This window comes from Myotis davidii, unplaced genomic scaffold (genome assembly GCF_000327345.1).
Source record: "Myotis davidii unplaced genomic scaffold, ASM32734v1 scaffold2100, whole genome shotgun sequence".
Classification (NCBI taxonomy): Eukaryota; Metazoa; Chordata; class Mammalia; order Chiroptera; family Vespertilionidae; genus Myotis; species Myotis davidii.
The window spans coordinates 56,447-56,787 of record NW_006292458.1 but is presented as its reverse complement, the minus strand read 5'-3'; the positions used below and the strand labels follow the sequence as shown (position 1 = coordinate 56,787).

Sequence of the window (341 nt, the reverse complement as noted above, 5' to 3'; positions counted from 1 at the left end):
GGCAGAGGCTGGCCTGTGACCCTCCCTCCGGCGCTCCCAGGTGCTGTGGACGGGGCTCCCGGGCCCAAACCTGCACCTGCTGGTGGCCTGCGCCATCCTGGACATGGAGCGGGACACCCTCATGCTCTCAGGCTTCGGCTCCAATGAGATCCTCAAGGTGAGGCCGACCCTGCCCTCCTGACCGTGCACATGGGACACAGCGGCTGGAAGGGGACTCGGGGTAGGATTGGCAGTCGTCGGCACTCAGAGGAGGATTGTGTGAGCAGGTTAGCTCTGAGCAGGCAGTCCTGAGGCCAGCGCTGTTCTCCTGCCCGGCCCCATCCCTGGCTCTGCAGTGTCCT

General features: G+C 66.0%; 1 protein-coding gene across 1 annotated transcript in view; it reads left to right on the top strand.

Moving 5' to 3' along the window:
* The window catches only part of TBC1D17 (TBC1 domain family member 17), a 14,789-nt gene that overhangs the window by 13,768 nt on the left and 680 nt on the right, over positions 1 to 341 (top strand). Inside the window, exon 13 of the mRNA XM_015565439.1 lies at positions 24 to 157. Within this exon, the coding sequence (XP_015420925.1) occupies positions 24 to 157 (134 nt within the window). The remainder of the gene's footprint in view (positions 1 to 23; positions 158 to 341) is intronic.